At 46.5% G+C, this 15,396-nt stretch overlaps 1 protein-coding gene across 1 annotated transcript; it reads right to left on the bottom strand.

The window, feature by feature from the left end:
- Positions 1 to 4,451: 4,451 nt before the first annotated feature.
- Positions 4,452 to 8,694, bottom strand: FZD7 (frizzled class receptor 7). Its single transcript, XM_055812893.1, has 2 exons — positions 5,884 to 8,694; positions 4,452 to 5,291 (listed from the first exon to the last, which is right to left on the bottom strand). The coding sequence occupies exon 1, from the start codon at positions 8,102 to 8,104 to the stop codon at positions 6,383 to 6,385; it is 1,722 nt and encodes a 573-aa protein (XP_055668868.1). The 5' UTR covers positions 8,105 to 8,694; the 3' UTR covers positions 4,452 to 5,291; positions 5,884 to 6,382.
- Between the last annotated feature and the right edge of the window lie 6,702 nt (positions 8,695 to 15,396).

The following is a 15,396-nucleotide window of genomic DNA, read 5'->3' as shown; positions in this document are numbered from 1 at the left end:
CTTATATTTGAGCCCTGGCTAGGGTGATACTCCTGTGAAAAATGTACTCAGCTGCCTATTTTAGATAAGATATTGGAAAACATACAAATAATTTATTCTAGCTGGTGGTCTTATTTTGGCATTCTCTAGAATGGGACCTACTTGTGAAACAGGCTACAGGACACAGTTCTGACCGAGGTATTTATACAAACCCTATTATATTTGTATTTTGTTTCTTCTGATTTTGAGAGTATTTATTCTCACATGTATGTAATATGGGGAAGTGCTACTGTTCCCATTTTATAGACAAGGGTATTAGAGACAGAGATGAGATTTTCTAGTCAATTACCAAGACATGTGCCTGTGAATTTAAGTGCTTATGAAAAGTGCTTTCTATGTACCTGCCTGCACCTTTAGCTGCCTGAATACTGCTGAAAGCCTGGCTTTAAGTGATCTGCCCACCATCTGTGACAGTGCAGGTAATCAAGCACTTGTCTTCCAAATCCTAGATTAGTGCCTACTTGCTATAACACCCTTTTGTGTCCATCTGAGCCAGATAACGTATTTTTCTTCTGCTACAACTCCTGTCAGAATTCCCTGTTCACAAGCTTTTTTTTGAAGCCGCTCTGTATGTTAGCCTGAGGAAAAGGACAGCACAGTAGGAATAATCTTACTCCTTGCCTGCCCTGAGAATGGCATTGCCTTCCTGCGGATTGGTTTGAGAACAATGCTAGAACTGTCAATACTTCTAGTAAAGCTGGAGGTAGGGGAGAAGTGGGCCTCTTTTTTTCTCCCCTCTTCTTTCTAGTTGTCTACCCTGGCCTCTGGGATCCTAGTGTTAATAGTAAGGTTATGGCCATGTGATGGGGTTAATTTCCAAGAGCTGTGCAGCCAAAGCCTACTCATATAGACTGCTCCCCTAGGTAGCACACACTGATTTTCCACGTGTATTTGTAAGAGTAACATGCTTAAGCAAAGGCTTGTGTATAATGAACCCAAGTTGTGACACAGCTGGGGCAGCCAAAATGAACAAGTTGTTGCTAGCAGGATTTCCTGACTAATATGGACAAGTGATCCCCCCCCAGTTTACAATTGTTATTTAAAAATGTGCTCTAGGCCCTGTTTATTCCTGCTTTTTATCCATATTCTCATTTATCCTAGTCCCATAGTTTCCTGGCATGGTTAGGCTGGCTATACAGAGAGGAGCAAGCGATATAGAGGAGTATGTACTCATACCCTGTTTGGGCCTGTCCTCACTGTGCATCATTCGGTCGAATCCTATTTGCCTGCAGCTGTGGTAACGCTGTGCTTGAGCCCAGTCTTTACCTGGATTAGAATAAAGTGCTGTGCCTTACTTCCACTGATCTTGTTTTGAGACAGGCAATGTCCAGCCACCCAAACTAGGCAACCTTGGGCCTCAGGTTTAAATAGTGTCAAAACCCTTCCCCGTCCCCTGACTGTGGAGCAAACTGATTATCTGAGCAGCATTAAACTCCAGTGTACTTATTTTAGTTTTACAGTTTGGGCATCATTTTAGTCAAAATGTGTCAGTTCTAAGTGGGGCATTTGGGAACTTGCCATGCACTGTATTTATTCTCCCAATCCTATATTATCCTGTGCAGTGTTGTAGCTGCCAAAACCACATGCTCATGTTGGCATGAAACAATTGTCCTGGTTTATATAGAACAGGCTTGGCAACAGTCAATCTCAATGAACAGTTGTAGTGCTGAAGATTCAGTCGTCTTTTTCCTCTCCAAGCAACAGACTAAATTTCTTTCAGCTGGATTTATGGTTTTAGAAAATAGCAGGAGTAGAAAGCAAGTATGGAGAGCAGAGTGTATATGAAGTACCTGTAAGGTCTGGAAGGAAGTGAAAATGAGATACAGAGGGGGAAAAAAAGGAGTATTTAAGGTAGAAGCTAGTAATTTGGTTTCTAAACCCTTGTGAAATTGCAAATAATGTTTACTGTTGCCCCTTGGTGAACAGAGTTGTGTGGTTTTTACTTGCATGCAAAGCTATTGGTTGTGGGCAAAGTACTTAAGACAAAAACATTCAATGGGTGGTGTGGGTATTCCACCAAAAATAAACCCAAACAAACACTGACATATTATAAAAGCACTTTTTTTCTGTGGAGGCAAACATTCATTTGCTGCTGCTGCTGCTGCTGTTCTTGAGCTCCAGAACTGTGGAAGCCTTCTGTTTAACCTACCTGAAATAATACTGCTTTCTTCTACAAAGTAACACAAATGTCTCTGAAACTTAAGAACCAGTGTTTATGTATTTTTTATTAAAATGTAGTATATGGTGTAAACTTAACAGGGATATTGATCAATGATAACTATTACTTGCCATGGTCTTGTGAACCAAAAACGCTGCACAGACAAGTGCCAAAGGTGAAGGGCAGGAAACTTTTCTTAAGCTTAAAAAAAGTGTTAATAGAAAGGAGATTTAAACATTAGTCAAAGAAAAATCACTTTGCAGTGATTAGCAAAGGATAATTAAGGTTTATTTTTCCTTCTTTTTTTACAGGCAGGTTCACAAAGACATTTTTTTAAATTGTACTCCATTATGAAAGTAACTGCTACTTTGTTATCAGAATGGTGATAGAGATTTTTATTCCAGAAGGCCAGACGCTATCGACTTAAAATTCTCCAAATTGTTTCCACTGTGAGCAAATTCAGTCTTGATGCGAGTCACATCTGCTTAAAAGTGAATAGCAGTTGCTTTTACTTTATACCAGCATCAAATTTCACCTACAATCTCAAATTTTTAAGATCAACTTAAATCTCAGGTTTTTGATAGTTTTGCATAAGTGACTTTAAATCCAGAAGTACCTAATAGGAAATAATGAAATAAAAACATTCAGCTTTAGTGGTTTCTGGTGGAAGTAGAGACATTTCCTTTCAGATATGAATGTCTTGTGATCTAAAAAAAAATAAAGTCTATTTAAGTTTTTCCACATATGGACAAAAAAGTAGCAATCACACCTAAATGCATTTTCTCATCCAGCTAGAAAGGATGGGTAGTGAGTGAAAGAGCAGGGGGACAGGCTGCCTGCATGAATTGTGGGTTTAGCTGTCCATGCTGTATTAAGGATTAATTGCATGTTTAGTGACACAGCTGTGGCTGCACAGCACAGGGACATCAGTCCACCACTGCTCCCCATCCTTCAGACTGCAAGCTGTTTCAGCCATTCCATCGCTCTGGCCAGCACTCATGGATTAATGGGAGGAAATGTTTATAGAAAGGTTTAAGTTTCCTAAGTGAGTGGAATGAAATCCCCCTCAGCAATGATCAGCAAGCTCATGTTACGGAGCAGTTTGAAGCAGCCTGACTCACTGGAAAGCAAAGGCTTTTTCAAAAGTAAACTTGACAAGTGAGTGATTCCGGGGAGCAGCCAGAGGTGTTTTTAAATAAAAGATGTGTTTTTTCTAGAGAGGCAGCGTGAACAGCGCTAGCTCTGAAAAGAACTTTAAATCAGTAGTTTGTTCACTGTAAATGTAAAAGGTTGCGTTTGAGAGCAGTGTCTGAATAAGGATAGTGCCAAAAGTGCAACTATTGCACACTGTGCTCAGTAAGTGAAACAATATTGCAGTGCAACCACAGCTACCATTGGTGCCCAGCTAAGGCATGGTAGTTCTCTGTTGTATAACTTAAACTCTGGTACAGCTATAGTTTAAGGCAAGGGAAAGGTGATGAACCCAATAAATAGGCTGAAATCAGTGCGAGAGAAAAGCTGGAAACTATCATTTCACAAGTGTAAAATTCTGTTTGGTGGGGCCCTTTCCATGATTGCAGCAACACAGCTTGAAATCTAAACATTCATTTCAATTTAAAAAAATGACATAAAAATAGACCATTCTATTGAAGCTATCAGCTTTGAGATGACTGTGATAAGAAAAAATGTAGGCTTTGGACTAGCTATTAAGAATAAAGTAAAATTCATCTGAACAAAACTGGAGATAGCCAAGGTGCAGGGAGGATGAAAAAGCCAGTTGAAAATATTGCCTTTCAAATGCTATTGAAAAGGACCTGGTCATTAGTGTTTCCCAAAACCACTCCACCTGTCAAAGAGAGGATTTCATTTACAGCACTTGTAGCACCCTCCAGTTCTCAGTCTCACAGTCCCTTTAAGAATGGGAAGAGAGCATTATCCTTGTTTTCTAGATAAGGAAAACTGGTTTATCAGCTTGCCCTCAGCAAGAGACAGAGCCTGGAAGAAAACTGCTAGGATGCAAGTACCTAAAGTGAGGGCAAAGGTTTGAAATGATCTCAAAACGTGGCCTGTTGTGAAGGGCCTGTATTCAAGAAAGGCCAATTTTCAAGTCACAGCTGAGTTTCTGGTCAGTATATTCACCCAAATGTCTCTTGCATCTCCCACAACAACGTATAGGGGAAGACACCACTCTCAGAGCTGCCCCCCTTTATAACCGGCCAAGTGTTCAAAGACTGAAAGAACTTCAGTGGAGCCCTTGTATTAAAAATTATTTATTTAGTGATCTGTACATGGGATGAAGCAGGGCCTCATACAGACCTTCAAAAAAAATCAAGTAAAAACATAAATACATTTTCTTACAAAAAAATGAGATTTACAAAATATACATACTGCACTTGTCTTGTCCTACGCGTTTGGTTTTTTTCTTCCACATGCCCATTATAAAAGACAAAAACCCAAGCCCTGCAAGTCTGAAATCATATCTACTGAAGGATTTGGCTGATGGGCCCATTTCTCATGCCCAGACTACTGGTATGCCCTCAGACAGCAGCAGTCTGCCCCCTCACCCTGAACAGGTTTTTTCTTTAAGTTTCATTCCAGACTTTCTTCCCCCCCAAAAACGAAGAGCAGCTATAGGGTGGAGGCTTGCTAAAACCCCAGAATTTCCTGTTTTGTCCTTAGGCAAGAATATACACACACACATATACTTATAAAAACAACCCTTCAGTGAATATAAAGGTAAAGTAGTACACAAAAAATAAAATATGAACAAGTCAACATAAAAATTTCAGAAGAGAAAAATCTGTCACATTTCAAAAAGAAAACCAATGCATTTGACGATTAATTTTTGAATGTCTTTCCTTCCAAGATGTGATCACTGGAAACTTAACAAGCTGTATTTTAGCTGAAATGAGAAGGCTCCTCACTTGCAGTAACTGCTTGCTTTAAAACCCCAGCCCCAGCCCCCTCCTGCACCACGAGTCATTGCCATGCAGTTCAGGGAACCTGAGGGGCAGGCAAGGGTCCATCTGAGCCAACAGGATTCCTCCTCTCGCCAGAAGCCGGCTGTGTATTGACTTTACCTGCAGCGAGCTCACTGCAAAGCAGGAGAGAAAGCAGGTTTATGTGAAGGAAAGAAAAAAAAAAATAATCGTATCTTTAACATTACGTATTTTAACGGCTCTTGTTTTGGCAGGTGCTCTCGGTTACGCTCTTCTTGCCCTCTAAGTCTTGCGTTTCCTTCAGCTTAGAAAAGCGACCCATATTGAACGGTAGGAAAACATCCTGCCTTCTCCTTTTTTCATAAAAGGAATGCTTATTTCTGCGAGCTCCTCACATCCAAGGGTGAACCTCAACGACTTCTTTTTGTTAGTTTGCCCATAAAAACCGATCCCATGCTTATGCCTTTCTACATAGAAAACACTTTTGTTCCCCCCTTTGTCTCCTAGAACAAAGGCAAGGGGGGAAAAAGCCTTCTGCTGAAAAGCAACAAGTCATTTCTTTTCAGGGTGTGGAACGGCAACCCCCTCCTTCCCCACAGCAGCAAGAACAACAGACCGAGGGCCGAATTTTCACTTTAAAACAATTACAACAGGTATCACTGAGGTAAAAAGGAACTTGTGAGTTGACAGAACAGAGGCATCTCACCAGCACACGCTCGGGGCTGTAGCTGGCTGTGCAGTACTCACGTGATTGCTCCGCCGAGCTGGAAGGAGCAGGCAGTAAGCTCAGGCTCGGGAGTTACCCTGCCTGCGCTGCAGTTTGACCCCAGCAATTCAGAAAGGGCTCGGCTACTTCTCGGCAGAGGCAGCTCGACAGCTCTGGCTTCCCCTCCCGCTGGTCCAAAGCAAGGCAGGCTGGCTTTAGCTGGGTTAGGTTTTTTCCTGCACGAGAGGAGTAAGGGGAATTCTTGTGAGTGAAGGACTCTCCCATCCCACCAGTGGCCTCTTTCTGTGTTCTTCCATTTAGCTGGGCATAAGCACCACCGGACACAGTCCATCTGATCCTTTATGCAAAGATTATCTTTTTTTTTTTTTCCCCCAGACCCTCTGGGAGGAAGAAAAAGTTTGGAAAAGCCTCCCTTCCTCCCTCTTCAGGGAGCCATTGCCATCCTCTTCTGCTGAGTATCCCTCTGCTGTGTGTGTGTGCATGCGTGTGTGTGTGTGCGCCAGAGGGGACAGAGGGGTCTCATACTGCCGTCTCGCCTTTGCTGCCACTGCTGAGTCTGTGGTAGAAGCGTCGCCAGGACTGAAGGGTTTTGCCAGACCAGATCCAGAAGCCAGTCGTGATCCCAACAATCATGGTCATGAGGTACTTGATCATGAAGACTGTGAAATCTGGGCTCATAGGGGCAAAGTGGCTCGGACAGGGCACAGCATAGGTTTTGCAGGTCTGGAGGAGCCATGTCTTCTCCCAGGTGCCACGGAAGGCCTGCTCATAGAAGTAACATGCCAGGACAATGGTGGCAGGCACTGTGTAGAGGACACTGAAGACACCAATGCGTACCATCAGCTTCTCCAGTTTCTCCGTCTTGGTGCCATCATGCTTCATGATGGTACGGATGCGAAACAAGGACACAAAGCCAGCAAGCAAGAAGGAAGTGCCAATGAAGAGGTACACAAACAAGGGTGCCAGCACAAAGCCTCGCAGTGAGTCCACGCTGTAGATGCCTACATAACACACCCCACTGAGTACGTCCCCATCGACCTGCCCCATGGCCAAGATGGTGATGGTTTTGACAGCGGGCACAGCCCAGGCAGCCAGGTGGAAATACTGGGAGTTGGCCTCGATGGCCTCGTGGCCCCACTTCATGCCAGCAGCCAGGAACCAGGTGAGCGACAGGATGACCCACCAGATGGAGCTGGCCATCCCAAAGAAGTAGAGGATCATGAAGAGGATGGTGCAGCCTTCTTTCTTGGTGCCTTGGGCCACAGTGCGGTAGCCATCCTCAGAGAAGCGCTCCAGACACACCACCCGCTCCTCCAGCAAGAAGCCTGCCGCGTAGGCCACTGCCACCATGAAATAACAGCCTGAGAGGAAGATGATGGGCCGCTCCGGGTAGCTGAAACGGCGCATATCCACCAGGTAGGTGAGCACGGTGAAGAGGGTGGAGGCACAGCAGAGCACAGACCACACGCCCACCCACAGCCGCGCAAATCGCACCTCTGCCTCCTTGAAGTACATGAGCCCGTTGGGCCGGGCTGGCTCACAGGGCGCCCCGCAGTCCCGCTCCCCCAGGAACCGGTAGCCCAAGTAAGACGGCACTTTGAGTTGCCGGGGGCAGGAAAAGGAGAAGCCGGAGGGGGGCTGTGGTGGAGTGAGGAAGTCGGGGAGGTAGCCAGCCGTGGGGTGGGCAGTGGCCCCCCGGCCTGCCGCGCTGCCAGGCCCCGGCGGGGCGTCCGACGTGTTCTGCCCCACGCAGATCTCGCCCGCGCCGTGGACGGGGAAGTTCTCGCAGCGAAGCCGCTCTGGCCACTGGAAGCCAAACTTGTTCATGAGGGCCTCGCAGCCCTGGCGGGCCCGCTCGCAGAGGGAGCGGCAGGGCGGGATGGCCTGCTCCAGCACGGTGCACACCGGCGCGTACATGGAGCAGAGGAAGAACTTGAGCTCGGCCGAGCACTGCACCTTGACCAGCGGGTAGAACTGGTGCACCTCCAGCCCCGCGTCCTCCTGGTTGGTGTGGCCCAGCAGGTTGGGCAGGATGGTCTGGTTGTAGGCGATATCCGTGCAGAGCGGGATGGAGATGGGCTGGCAGAAACCGTGGTCCGGCACGGAGATGCCCTTCTCGCCGTGGTACTGCTGCGCCGCCGCGCCCGCGGGGGTCCCCAGTAGGGCGGCCAGCAGCGCGGCCAGTCCTAGCAAGGGGCAGCCGCCGGCGGCCGCTCCGCTACAGCCTCCTCCAGCCCGCATCGCCGAGACGGCCGGGGGCCTGGGGAGTCGCGGAGAGTCCTTCAGAGCCGGGCGGCGCAGCGCCCCAGGGGCATCAGAGCCCAGAGAGCGGCGGCAGGGCCCGTTCCGCAGGGCAGGGGCGCGGCGGCGGCTCCCGGGAGTGCCGCGACTTTCTGCCTCCGCCCCGGCGGGTCGGCGCTGGCAGCGCGGCGTCGCGTCCCTCGGCGAAAGTTTCCGGAGCTGCTCCCGCGGCGAGGAGACGGGAGACGCGGGCGAAGCTCCGGCCGGCTCTGCGCAGGGTCCCGCGGCGGCAGCGAGGCGGAGGCGCTGCTCCCCGCCCGGCTGCGGGGATTTAGGTTACGGCTAAACGGATTATTACCGCGCCCGGCTGAGCCGTGTATTTTACTCCGGGGCTTAAATAACTTTTAAAATCCAATTACTGCGCGATCCTCCCCGCGGCTCGGCTGGGCTCCGCATCCGACGGGCGCCGCTGCAGGCTTGTGCGTCCGGGGCAGCCGCGCGCCTCCCGCTCCGCTCGCGGCCCCGCCGCCACCGCCCGCACCGCAGCTCCCAGCCCGCGGCCGCGCCGGCACAAAAAAAAGACACATATACGCGAGGGCGCGCCGCGGGGCCCCGCCCCCGCCGCCGGCCCCATTCACAAACCGTGCCGGGGGCGGGGGCTCGAAGCGCCCGCCCACCAATCGCCGCGCAGGGGGCGGGGCGGTTGCGGGGAGAGGGTGGGGGGAGGAGGATGAGGAGGAGGAGGAGGAGGAGGAGGAGTTCGCACCGGGGCGGGAGTGGGGGGGAAAGTTGCGAACAACTTTTTCCCATCCCCGCCGGGGCGGGCCGGGCCGGGGGCGGCAGGAGCCGCCCCGGGCCACTCACCCCCCCGCACTGCAGGGCAGAGCCGGGAAGGGAAGGGGGGGGCCCAGCCAGCCAGCCAGCCAGCCAGCCAGCTCGCTCAGGGTGGCCTGAGCAAACTAAAATTAACAGGCTGCTTTCTGAGCAGGCTTTGAACATGCAAACAGCTGCCTGTGCCCAGAGTTATTAAAAAAGAAGAAAAAAAAAAAGGGGGGGGGCGGTGTAAGCAGCGCCCGGGTACATTTGCGGAATGAGCCGATTGCGTTGTCGGGATGTTCGTGTCTGTGCGCCATTGCCTTCCCCAGCGTGGGGGGTTTGATTTGTTATCGCAGCATGGCCGTTGCTTTTTGCTGGCAGAATAAACGCTTTATTCATGCAGATCTAAGCTTTAGCAGGGGGAAGGCAGCTTTTTTTTTTTTTTTTTTAAACATCCGGTGTTACCTAAGCAAAGAGGAAAAATTTTGAATTCCCATCTGCACTGCTGCAACCCCTTAAGAGACTCGGAAAGTCTGTAAAAAAGCAGCAGTTCCTCTGTGGAATTGCTCTGTGTTGCTGCAAGAGAGAAAATGGCACAGGTCAGGAGAGGGCTTTTACCAGCCTGCCAGGTGATGCTGAGCAGATCTAGAACTAGACCAATGTACATTTGCTAAGAACAGAAGTGTGGGTTTTGCAGCATAGCTGTGTTTTTGGGTACATCACCAAAACACTGGTTGCTGGAACCATCTAGCCTCGGGAACATGCAGGCCGAGGGCGCTCTCAGCAGCACAGGAAGGGTGTGCTCAACAAAACCCCTGCAAAAATGCCTGCTTTTCCCTCATACTGGCCTATGAGAGCCTGTGGTCAAAGACAGGCTTGGGCCAACTATTATTTAACCTACCCCATCCCTCCCTCTTGACGACAGAGGTCCCCTGAACTGTACTATTCAAATTCTTGCTTTTACTGCTTTGCTAGGGATTGTGCTCCTATTAGGGACTACGCAAATACACCGATCTGTACCATCCTCCAGGGCAGTTCAAGAGCGCACAGTTTGGCTCAGGGAACTCCAATAGCAATTGTTGAACAAATGTTTCCCATATCCTCTCCTGCTCATGAACAATGTGTCCTCATGCCAGTAAGACCATGTTACAGCTTTTGTTACATTTGTTAAGAGAAGTTGACAGTTATAAACAGGCTTACTAAAATAAATGTGTTCCCCTAAAAGTTGACACGTTTTTTAAAATAATACTGTGTTCTCCAAAATATGTATGGGCAGGACTAGCTACTCATGACTGCAACAGTTGCTTCTGGAAAAGTAATAAGTTTTTTCTTCATTCTCAGCTATAGCTGTTCAAGAGTGCCTTAGAGGATTTTCAGTTTTTCAGTTTGTTAAGGCTTGTTACCTGAATTGCTTACTTTTCTACACCTAGTGACTAAACAGGTTTTTGTGATACTCTTCAGCTAAATAACCTCCCATGGTACAAACATACATGAACTTGTCTATTGTTTGTTCTTTGGCTGTTCATAACCTTCAAAAACATTACTCTTTCCAGTTGTTAGGTGGTTTTTTTCCCTCCTCATTCCATCTTTCTGTAACACTCCATGAACTGTTGAGTGACCTATGCTCAGAGCCTCTATTTTTCACTCTGGCTTATATGACTGACTTCATCTGCAAAACATTTTGTGATATTCAGTATGAAAAACTTTGGATAAAAGGAGATGTTTCACTGGCAGGCATTGACAATGCAGAGACAGTAAAGCAACTCCATACTTCCTGCCCCATGCATTGCTTGTTCTGATTTCTGTACATAGAGGCAACTCCAGAGCTAGCAAAATTGTATTGCAAGAAACTATCTTTCAGCAATAGGAAGACAGTGACAGAAAGTATTCAGAGTAAGGACTGTAAAATCAAGTTGCAAGACTTTAACTGGGTATTTATTTACAAGACAGGGCAGGTGGCGTCAGTGGTTCCCCCTGCTTTCTACTGGTCTCATTTGTTAAAGTCATTCATCTGAAACATGGAGCACATGAAAAAAGATGATTGGGAGCTCTGGTACGTGCTACACACTTCTGAACATACTGTAGAATCAGACTGAAGCAAAAGGAAAAAAAATGTGGAAGGGTAGGCAGAAAGGAAAAAGGAAGGAAAGCAGTATCATAGATTATTTCTTATAGAGATAAGAAGAGAGTAAACTTATCACATGGAATGATGCTGCTAGGCCATGCCAGATGGCAGGAATGTGCAACAGAAATAACTGAGATGGAGGAAGAAAGTCTGCTGGGCATGTTACCAGATTCCGAGGTGGGTTTTTTTTCCTATTTAGACCCAGTGGGTGATGGAACACAATCATTGAGACAGGCAATGGCAGTCTCAAAATGACAGATTATGGCCTAAGGCAATCACAGGCTCCTAAATCAGCTAGGACATCCTGACAGCTTTTTCAGGGGACAACACACATGTAAGCCAAAAAAAAAAAAAAAAAAAAAAAAAGGAACAGCAGTAAAATCCAGGATTCTGGAACACAGGTTACCCCAAAGCATCCAGAACCTCTGTGAGCAGCATCAGCCACATTTCAAAAGGCAGCAGACTTGTGCTTGTCTCCTGTTTTTACCTCAATCTAAATTCACGAGTGTTAGCCTGCAAAATTACTTAAATTTCCTCACAACAGGAGGGATTCTCATCAGCCCGTAAGCACAGGCAGCCACTGTTAGCCAGGTCATCAGCCACCCAGAACAAATGTGCTGTGCAAGACTTTGCAGCGTCTGAGAAATTATCTATTGTAACCACATAGCAGTTAAAAAGGTTTTCTCTAAAAATCTGCTAACTGCTAGTGTTCTGAGTATGCTGCATGGTCTGTCAACAGTAAACTTTCACAAGCAAAGCCCTAGCAAGTCCGCGGTACCAGAATAAATTTAGTTTCAGGTATTGGTAGCAACTCTGGAGCTGTCTGACTAGACTACTGTGCATGAGGAGGAATTGTTAGGAACAAACAATAATCTGTCTTTTTAAATATTTAAAAATAAAACCAGTTCAACTTCCAAGCTAAATCAGAGTGAGGAGCAGCATCCCTACATGATGTCTTTTCCTGCTGTTTTAAAACCTCCTTAAATGGTGCCAATATAATTTTCCTTGTTTCCTATCCCATCTGATAGAAAACTCTTCCCATGAGGGGAGGGAAATCAAAACAAAACACCCCCTCCCCACCCCACCACTTATTTTGGGTGCCTGAGGGTGAACATTTTCAGATTACCTGTTGCAAGGCTTCCAGTCCTCCTGCCCTCAGAAGAACAAAGGCCATCGCTTACCCTCTCTCCTTCCACTCTTGCAGGAACTTGGTGGGCCCCAGTGGCTGTCCTGCTAACCAGCACTGCCAACACCCTGGTGTAACCACCTGAATTGTGAGATTTGTCCCTGTTACATTTAGCAAATAACTTCCATGACACTTTTAGCCTCAACATTTTGAAGCATACTTACATATAGTCTTACATGATCAGGCAGGCTATTGAGCTAAGAACATAAAAATTTGCACTCCCTAAAGCTTACTGGGGAAATGCCAGGAGCCTGGGGGGAAATGATGCATTTGCCTATTTTACATAATGATTTACATAATTAGAACCAAAATAAGTTCACAGTATTTATCTGCTTGCATTTCTATCAGTCTGATAGATTACTCTAAATTGTATCTTGTCTGAGCTCAACAAAGAAATCTAGTCTTTCTGTAATGAGGTGAGAGAGCCTGGTATTTCACAGGCAGGGAGTGGGAAAGGCAAGCCCCTGCCCCCCACCATGGAGGCTTAATTTGAAATTAGATTGAAGACATAAGAAACTGATTGAAGAGCATATGGGGAGGGCACAGGTGACAAAAGGAAGGGGATACTGCTGGAGGGGATGTGGTTTCCCACAGTGAGAGAGGTAAAAGCTGGTCGCATCATGGATTTGTAAGATAATTATTAGCTTATGAAGTAGTATCCCAAAGGATAGAGGGAAGCAGCACTGCCTTCCACATTTATGATCAAATTGGGGAAAACATTAGGAAACATTCACAAAGATGGGCTATCAGGCTGATGATTGCTTTCATCTCCCAGATCCATGAATAAGAAAACAAAACCTGAAGTTGATCTGTTCATCCCCACTCAGCAGTTTAGTGAGATCAGTTGCATTTTAACCCTTCTGTGAAACTTTGAATTCCCCTGTTTCTTTAAAATTAATTTAATCTGCTTTCTCACAATTTTAGGGTTGCAGAAGCCCTTTGGTATAAAATTCAGGCAGTCCTTCCCTATTTCACTTTCTTAAGCTAGGTGCTTTTTTAACAAGACAAATTCTCTGCTGTATTATCAGCCAGGCCCTGTCATCTGCATGTCTGGGTGCAGTGATATTGCAGTATGAAGAAGGGAAGCTTCCAGAGGCAGTGAGAAAAGATGTCATTTGTGTCTGCTGTCTTCATTCCATCAGTGGGGAAGATCTCACTCTGAGATGAACCTGGATGTAGCCCATGCATTCTTACTTTCTGGTCCTTTAAATCTTAAAAGACGCTTCTGTCCTGGCACGATGCTTGGACACTTCCCAGAGTGCTGTAGCTGATTTTGGCTGATTTCATCTACACTGGGATAAGTGACATATTAGCCTGGGCAGCACTGAGCAGAACCACTTGGGACGGAGCTGCCCCAGGCTCCCTGAGCCAGCAGCCTTCTCATGGATGCTGCAGGCGACCCAGCCTCATGGGTGCTCCAGTTTATCCTGAGTGTCTCCCAGTGCCTGTCAGAATGACTCACAGGTCTGCAAAGGTCTTTAGCAGAGTTACTCCTTGCTTTATAACCCTAAAAGTGTTACAGATCCAAACAAAAATACATATACCCTCCCCTGCTTGCTCTCACCACCATGGAACATTTTTCAGGAATTTGGCTAGCGTCTTTTTGTGGTTCAGGCTCCCCTTCCCAGAATATTCCTCCAGACCTCTCTTCCAAACCATGGATCCTTGACCTAGTCTAGATGCTCTGTCAGATATCCCTTTTCCTCCAAAAGGTAGTGAGGTTTTTCCTTCTGTGGGATTCCCCTGTTCTGTAAATCTCCCTTCAGTTTCCGAGGCCAAAGACAAGTGCTAACACCTGATCACTAGGTCGTTCCTGAAGGAACTGCACAATTACAAAGTCCAGCTGTCAGCAGAAAAGCTAGAGAAAGCTAATTCTCCCTCCTTCAGCCAGGCAGTTCTATATAGCTGTCCCATTTCTATAGCTGCCATTAAGGTGACCTCAGTATCTTACCCAGGAGCGTTTCTGCATGCAGCTCTAGCAGCGCAAGGCTGAATTTAATGAAAACCAGCCAAGATTCTGAAGTTTGTGTATGAATCTCCCATCACAATATTTGTGAACACTGAATTATGTTCTGCTTCCAATACCAGGGTTGGTGTGGACATAGTTACGGGACATAGTGACTCTGATCACTCTCCTGTTGATACCCTTGGATTGTGGGGGATACAATGGTCAAATACATTGTGCTATGTCTTTTGTCATTTATGCCTGACCTTGTTTCAATTTCATCTTTATATAGACTCATCTATTTGAAATTGTATCTTAAATCCTCTTTAATGCACAGACCAAAGGCTTGCACTTGTCCTGTTTGATTTGATGGGTAAGGTTTCACTTGTTTCAATGGAAACAGAGCCGCATACTCATCAAAGCCTCAGACTCTGTTTATATAGGAAGAAGAACCGGATTTAGCCCAAAATAAGAGATGGGAAAGACCCATTATATCGTTTAGCCCCTGCTATTACATATGCTAGTGGTGTAATTAGTCTAATTTTAAATGCCTTGAATGATGGGACTATTGCCATCTCTCTTGGGACATGGTTCTGTCATCTAACAATCATATTGGCAGGAAGCCACTGCCTGATGTTCAAACAAATGGTTTATCTTTGCTTGGTTAAGACTCGCTAAAGATGAGTGCAGCCTCCAAAAATATGTTGTTTCCAAAGCTTAGAAAACAAGGGAAGAAGAGCTGTTACTCAATACAGAATTTGCCAGATGTCTAAAGAGGCTAAGGAATTCATAAGCCTCTGTTTACAAAATCCTCTCTCCTCCTCCCATGAATGCTTAAATTACCAATCACTGCTACCATCCTATGTTTAGGGTAAAATTTCCTTAACCGACTCCACTTCCAAAATTGGATTGGAAAGAGAAACAAACATTTTAATTACTTTTATTTTGCCTCTTCCCGATGGGCTTGCACAAGTTAACCCTTGTCCTCCACAATTACAGTTAAACTCTTAAACAGAATTGTTTCTTCCTTTGGTTGCAATCATACCCCGGATACCCACTTGCCAAGGTGGTTCTCTACTTCGAGTCCGCACAAAGGTTTGCTCTGTGGGGCTACTGCCTGCTGCATACCTGCAAGCCCTGGAGTGGGGTGATGCTGCTGTATGGAGAATTTCCTTTTCCATGAGAGCCCCAGGCAGTTGTGACCCAAAGTGCATTGCAGT

This window comes from Falco peregrinus, chromosome 8 (assembly GCF_023634155.1).
Source record: "Falco peregrinus isolate bFalPer1 chromosome 8, bFalPer1.pri, whole genome shotgun sequence".
Classification (NCBI taxonomy): domain Eukaryota; kingdom Metazoa; phylum Chordata; class Aves; order Falconiformes; family Falconidae; genus Falco; species Falco peregrinus.
Note: the sequence above shows the minus strand (reverse complement) of the source record. Positions and strands in the feature narration are given on the sequence as shown.

What these genes read in the sequence shown, in the direction of transcription:
- FZD7 (XM_055812893.1), bottom strand. Translation starts at nt 8,104, where the DNA reads ATGCGGGCTGGAGGAGGCTGTAGCGGAGCGGCCGCCGGCGGCTGCCCC.